The 7,500-nt window shown below is 41.8% G+C and overlaps 1 protein-coding gene across 1 annotated transcript in view; it reads left to right on the top strand.

Annotated features, from left to right (window-relative positions):
* The window catches only part of LOC120569523 (aryl hydrocarbon receptor-like), a 52,044-nt gene extending 44,779 nt beyond the window's left edge, over positions 1 to 7,265 (top strand). Inside the window, exons 10-11 of the mRNA XM_039817382.1 lie at positions 1 to 1,597; positions 4,427 to 7,265. Of these exons, the coding sequence (XP_039673316.1) occupies positions 1 to 1,597; positions 4,427 to 4,576 (1,747 nt within the window). The 3' untranslated portion in view covers positions 4,577 to 7,265. The remainder of the gene's footprint in view (positions 1,598 to 4,426) is intronic.
* The last annotated feature ends 235 nt before the right edge of the window (positions 7,266 to 7,500 follow it).

A 7,500-nucleotide genomic window follows, 5' to 3' on the forward strand; every position in this document is an offset into this window, starting at 1 on the left:
GGATGAAGAGGGAGGAGAACACTTGCGTAAGCGCTCCATGCATCTACCCTTTACCTATGCTACAGGAGAGGCCCTGCTCTACCAGTCCAACCATCCCATAGCAGCATTTATAGATGAAAGCCCAGAGAAAAATGGCAGCAAGTCGAAAAAGAGCCGGGCTGAAAGGCTGGAGAGGGAGGGTGTGGACCCTGGCTCTCTTCTGGGAGCACTCATGAGTCAGGATGAGTCGGTGTATGTTTGTCAGCCCGCCCTGGAGCCCAAAATGTCATTCCATAGCTTCTTTGGTGACCAAATGGGCTTCTCTGACTCTGAACCATCCAGCTTGCACAGGAGCTGGGACGAGCCGAGCAATGGCGTTCTGGGTCCAGGCGTCCCAGAGCCAGTCGCCAGCTTTGACCCGCTGCTGGCTACTCTGGACTCCCTCTCCCTGGAGGGCCACGGCGTTGCAGATTCGGACGAGGGGGGTTGTTCAAACGGCGAGTTGTTTGGAGCTCTGGAAGGGCTGGGGCTGAGTGCCGAGGACCTGGAGCTGCTGCTGCTGGACGAGCGGATGATCAGAATTGAGATGGACCCCGAACGTGTGCCCAGCTTGGATGACCTGCTGACAAACGATGAGATCCTCTCGTACATCTACGACTCCATAGAGGGCAGGGTTGATTCCACCGAGCATGGAGGACCGGTGCCTCCCAGTACTACCTCGGTGACAGCCACAACCGTGTCGCTACCTGAAAGTAATGCCACTTCGGACACTAATGTGCAAATGCAGTTTCCTCACCATAAGCCTCCCCCGGTGGGGCAGGCTCCCATCGTCCAGCTGTCCCAGCAGATGCAACAGCACCTCAGCATGCAAACAGGTAAAGGTGCGCGTGACTGGGGCCAGCAGAGCGACCATTTGGCCAGCACGGTAGTTAACGGAGAGCTGCAACCGTTCACCAATGGACAATGGACAGCCCAAAACATTCTAGTCACTGCAGGGATACAACTGGAACACTTTAAAACACAACCGAATATTTTCAACGGCAAGGCCTCAGAGCTGGACGGAGAGCTTCATCAGCAGCAAATGCATCAACGCTACCTGCAGCAGCAGCAGCCCAGGATGCAGAACCATCTCTCGCAGCAGTGCCAAGCCAAACGGAAGGCAGCCAACCTCAACGGACTGTGTGGCGTCTCCAGCACTGAGCATTCGGCGGGGAAATCCCTGTGGCAGGACTACGCATTCAGCGAGAGTCTGGGCAACAGCTCCTGCATCGATAACGGCCAAAAACCTCTGACAAACACCTCACTAGATTCTTGCATGGATTATAGCATGCCCGATGTTGACAATGGGGATTACACTGTTAGTGGAAGCGGTTTGTTTGGGAGTAGTGGACCGAAGCACGGGGCCGAGTCCACAGTGTCATCCTTCCAGGGGATGAACCATAAGCAGCAGCAGGAGCAGATCCCAGTTCCTTTGGCTCAAGTCATCTCCAGCCTGTCGCAGTGCCCGCCCCCCAACGCCTCCCTGGAGCAGATCCTGGGGGTAGGGAAGCCCTGCCGGCAGTTGGACCCGTATGGCATGGTGACCTCTGAGATCCCTCATGACCCCAGTCCCAATAAGGTGAGGGTGCTTGTGGCCGGGTCAGCTCGGTTGGTAGAGCAGGCGCTAGGGCTGGTCGATATGGAGAAAATCAAAATCGCCGATATTTTTGACCAAATACCTCTATCGATACCGCAATGATATTGTAGTGTTGACTATCGGTGCTTTCACAAAATATTTACACAATGAGATTTTTAATAAATAATCATCAGTAATGTGGATATAATGACTAAGTGGGTAAAGGCAAATAATAGAACAGTTACAACAGTCTGGTAAGTGACATCACTTTACTGTAATGCAGCCGTTAAAACCAGGAAAAGACAACACTTACCATATTACGATATTACGAGATCCAAAATCTAAGACGATATCTAGTATCATATCACGATATCGATATAATATCGATATATTGCCCAGCTCTAGCAGGCGCACATATATAGAGGTGTATACCTCGACGCAGAAGGTCCAGGGTTCGAGTCCAACCTGTGGGGATTTCCTGCATGTCTTCCCCCCTCTCTCTCTCGCTCTCTCCCCTTTCATATCCAGCTGTCCTTTCCATTAAAAGACTGAAATGCCCGCTCCCCCCCCCAAAAAAAAATAAAAGGTGAGGGTGCTTAAAACACAGCTGCAAAATGACCCATACTGTTGGGGAGATGGTTCTTAAAAGCTTTCAAATGATCATGTATTATTATTATCATGTCTTTAGTATTCTTTACATTTAACCACATTAGTACCGGTGCTCAAGGGGGCAGTCCAATACTTTTGTCTAGTGCTAAGGTTGAACAATTAATTGGAATTGTATCCAAATCGCGTTATGGACTAGACAAGCTTTATTTATATAGCACATTTAAGCAACAAGGCAATTCAAGTGCTTTACATTAAACATGTCAGAGCTTTGTAAGACTGAAGTACTTTTATTGAATAGTATACAAATGTGTATTTGACAAATTTTTGACATTTTTAAATGTAGTTACACAGATGTGGTGATGTATGCTACCTTTGTCTTGCAATATATGAGGTATTAAAGAATCATCTTTATTCAGAGTCATCACGGGCAAAGTATAGAATCATATGGTGACTTACACTAGCTTGTGCACACAAATTTACCGAATATCTTTTTATCTCGTAAAATATGTGTAATGTATTTCAAATGTTACGTTGTACAGTACGGTATACTAATCCAATAAATGTTTGCTAATTGGATCAAATCAGATGAATCGTTAGTGGCAGGCCGAACATGTCAATATGCCAGAAGAGGAACATAGTTGCCAGTCAGAGGCAGAGACCTAAGAAGAGGCACAGCGCTGTCTTTTTTTTTCTACATCTGTGTCTTGTTTGTTTTGTTCATTCAGGGTCATTACTCAATATGCAGAGATTGAAAAAAAAAAAAAGCACAGTGTGTGGTGACCTTAAAAAGCATGGAAGCACTTCGCTGTTGTTTTTATTCGAAGCCGGATGAGAAGAGATTTCTTCAACGTCATACACAAACAATGTGGCATGAGATTTCTAAGACTGTTAAAAATGTATTCAGCAAACAGGCAGCTGGAACTGTAGTATTTCTATATGATTCTATGCAAAATAACAAACCCAAATTTAGTGCTGAAACACTAAGTGGTTTAATGGATTTGTCAATGGACGGAAAACAATGACAGTTCTGATAATGAAGATAGATAGACAACATGTATCAAAACTACTCACCCAATACATAGTATGTCAAATGCAGAATGCCAAAAATAAAAATACCAGGATGTTCTATTGCATCTGGTCACATTTTGTACACAGTCTAAGAGCAAGATAAAAGGAAGATGTCTTACAAAATGTAGATATACTGGGTTAATATTGGGTGTTACTGGTTCACCAGTGGAAGCTGAATATACACATTAAATATCACTTTATTTGTAGATTAAGGGAACATCACAAAATGTATTGATAATTTTAGTAATTCTTTCAAACAAATATACCAAACATGTTGGTTCCAGCTTCTCAAATATCAGGATTTGCTGGGTTTTTTTTGTCTTTATATGGAAGTCAGTTGAATATCTTTAAGTTTGGATGGATAGATGGATTGATGGATAGATGGATAGATGGATAGATGGATAGATGGATAGATAGATAAACAAGTTACATTTTGCAGTATGCCAGCCAGCATTCTTTTCTGGCTAATCTGACCCACAATCCTGGGTCAGCATACAGCTTATATAAGCATGAGGGTCAAAGTTCAAGGCGCAATGTAATGCAAAGTATGTCTCAATCCTATGCTTACTGCATGCAACAGTACGCACTTTGTATTACTTTGTAATACTTAGTATTTGGAACTCTATAGCTATAATCAGTCTTATAAAGTACAGTAGTGTGTGTGTGTGACATGACTTTGGTAGAAGTTAAAGTCACCTTTTAGAATAGTACTTGAGTAAAAGTCTATGGTATTTACTGTACTTAATTATCAAAAGTAATTTTATGATATTAAATGCACTAAAGTATTCAAAGTAAAAGTAAAAAAAAAAAAAAGAAACTTTGATTATGAACTTTATTGTGGCTTCCTTACAGTAAAGCAGAATATTCATGGTTCCCACATCTTCTTAAACATCAAGTCTGACATCAACAAAGAGAAAAACAGAAACAGAATTTTTTTTTTTTTGAGAAAGAATGGCACCTGGTAGAGCAGGCGCCCATATGCAGAGGCCCAGTCTTCGACGCAGTGGCTCCGGGTTCGAGTCTGACCTGCGGCCATTTTCTGCATGTCTTCCCCCCCTCTCGCCCAATATAAATAACGAAGTAAAGTACAGATACAAATTCTACTTAAATACAACACAACACTGGCTATAATGTCCTTTTTTTTGCCCTGTGCAGATGGAGAATGGCTGCATCCTGAACAGTACTTACCCAGGAGGCTGTGCTCTGCCTAATAGAAACGGAGCGGCGCCCCCTACTGTCCAGATGCCCAGCCCTGAGACGTTGTCCAGCCTCCCCGACCCACCAGCCACCGGGTTCTACCTCTGACCAGCTGCCCAGCAACAGTCATGCAGCAGGACTCTGTTAATGGCCAGAAAGACACAATGACCACAGGACCAGCCTTATACATCTAGATACCACAACAAACAATGCTGAATAAACGTAGGCCTATAAGTTTTTTTTTTTTTTCTTTCTTTCTTTTGTTTCCAATTTGTATTTTATTTTTGTGTGCGTATGTTGTATTTCAAGTCATATTATCATACGAGTCCTTTGTTTACAATAATGCAGTCAAGAGTGCTCAGTTGAGTTTATTTGAAGTACTACAGAGAGGTAAATATGAGTTTTTAAAGTTGAGTTCCACAAATCTGCGTTCAGATACAACACGAAGCAGAAATAAGAGTTTAAAGCAAATAAAAAAAAAAATATGAATAGTTCTATTATTTAATATTTAAATCTAAAAAACACACACACACATCTGTCATTTCATGTAGGATTTTGATATATTTTGTACACAGTGTAAGAGCAAGATAAAAGGAAGCGATGTCCTATAAAATGTAGATATACTGGGTTAATAGTGGGTGTTGGGTGTTACTGGTTTACCAGTGGAAGCTGAATATACACATTAAATATCACTTTATTGGTAGATTAAGGGATTAGTTGATCATCACAAAATTAATTAATAATTTTAGTCATTTTTCAAGCAAATATACCAAACGTGTTGGTTCCAGCTTCTCAAATATCAGGATTTGCTGCTTTTTTTCGTCTTATATGGAAGTCAGTTGAATATCTTTAAGTGTTGGACTGTCGGTCGGGAGTGTTGGACTGTACAACTCTGGGAATTTTTTGACTTTTTCTAGACAAAACCATTAATCAAGACAGCGACCGCAGCAGACTAAGCGATAACGGAAGTGATCGTTCATTTGCGGCCCTAAATTGTGAGATGCGAAAGCAATCGAACAGAAACAAAGAAACTGAGGCGAAGAAGAGAGGTTGTCGTAGGTTTCCACTTCATGAATGTACATGGGAGTATTACTATCTGACCAAGTATCAAATGCAGTTCTTTTTCTCAGATATTTTCAGATTTTCATACTTTTGTTTTTTAGAATCACTTGATTCGCTTTGTATCTGAACGCACCATAAAACACACACCCAAACGCACTCTTATCCCCGTCAGTGCAACTCCAACGTGATTACAGGTTTTTGTTACTGGCAGGCGACAGCATCGCTCATAGTTTTTTTTCCGTCATGCTACAAGAATGTAATCTCTCAGCGTTCGGTGATTTCTTTGTTGAACTCGTCAACAACGAGATTAATCCATGTATGTTGGAGCAAAAGTATAGAATATGGAAAATTATGGCTAGAAATATCCTGCACTTTATTTCAAGCACCCACTTAATGCAAACGTGTAGTCGGGGATACCGGGGTTATGAAAGACAACCTGTTTATCTTTGAAGCTACCGATGCAGCATGGACCAGTTAGCATTTTTTTACTCTTATTTTGAGGCACATTTCAGGTGATGGGTTAATGTCCTCACAGGCACAAACACTTCCCTACAACTTTTCACGTCATCGTTTTTTGATCTTTCTCCACTTGAATTATTTTTGGCGTCGATGATGTTGATTGGACATCTGGATGAGTTTTCTTTCCTTATTTTGGTTAAAAGTTGAAGTGACTTAAGTAGAAGAAGTCCACTTTTTTTTTTAATTATCTGTATTTATAAGCAGCAAGTACACATTCTTGATTGTTTTGAAGTCGATGTGTAAGACATGCTCTTGTACAGAAAAAGAAAAAGAAAATGTAATGCTTTGTCATCCTCTTAGCTATACGTAAGCAGTGGTTGCACTGGCTCTCCAGAGGGAATCAGTGAATCCAGACACAACTCCATCACAGTACAGTTCCAGGTTTTTAAAGGAAAAGTCTGACATCTTCGGGAAATCCTCTGGTGTGCTTGCGCTGTCTCGCGTAGAGTTGGAGAAAGCGAAGACTGATACAAACACACACAGAGAAGAACCGAAATCCATCATTTTACCTGACAAAATGTCAGACTTTTCCTTTTTAAATGGTAGAAAGCTTGGCGATATATATCAGGTCCGTAAATTTCAGGTGTGCGCAGCTTCTCAGAGCAGTTTCCAGAATGGCAAACACTGAAAAACCAAATGTGAGTATTAAAAAGAGAAGGATACAGATCTGAATGTTTCTTGTACATAGCACAAAAAAATTACTGGGAAATGATGCAGAGTACAATTATTTCATCGCGAAGAGATGCTGAAAAGAGATTTCCATTTAATTGTTCAAACAATGTCATTACTATTGGTATTAATATTATTGTTCTATGTTTTATGTTGAAATGTGATACACGCGTGGTTACATGTCATTCGAATTGACTTGTTTCTTTCCCTTTCGTTTTATTGCAGCGGAAATGTTTGCTATATTTAACATGATTGATGTGACTTATTAACAATGTGAAGAGAAAAAAAAAAAGATGTGTGTATAAAGGCAAAGGGGCTTTGACAAATACACAAGTCCTCCAAACCATACGGCGATACAGGTTGTTTATCCCTTCCCTGTAAAACGGCCCACAGGAGCGTTTTCCATCCTCGTATCTAAAACACAGAACGTACCAGTTGCGATTTTTAACCCGTAGACTGTATATAAAGATGGACGACGCAGCTCCACTTCCTCCCACTGTACTGTACAAAAGTGAAGCCAAAATATCCCGCAATACAGGTGCTGCCATCTTGTAATTTTGGAGCCATAGCCTGGAGCCGCAGTAATTAGTCTATATCCACGATGTTCCACTTCCGGGATTGCTCCGTTGCCGCCGGAAATTCCCCCGATATCACTCTTTTCTGCCGGATGTCCGTTACCTTTCTCTTCCTTTGTGTTGGAATTCTAACCTCCGGTGGATTTCTGAGGACTATGGTTAACTGCTCCTCAGATCTCTGCAGGGGAAATCCAGACAGCTAGCTAG

The sequence above is a fragment of the Perca fluviatilis genome, chromosome 12 (assembly GCF_010015445.1).
Source record: "Perca fluviatilis chromosome 12, GENO_Pfluv_1.0, whole genome shotgun sequence".
NCBI lineage: Eukaryota > Metazoa > Chordata > Actinopteri > Perciformes > Percidae > Perca > Perca fluviatilis.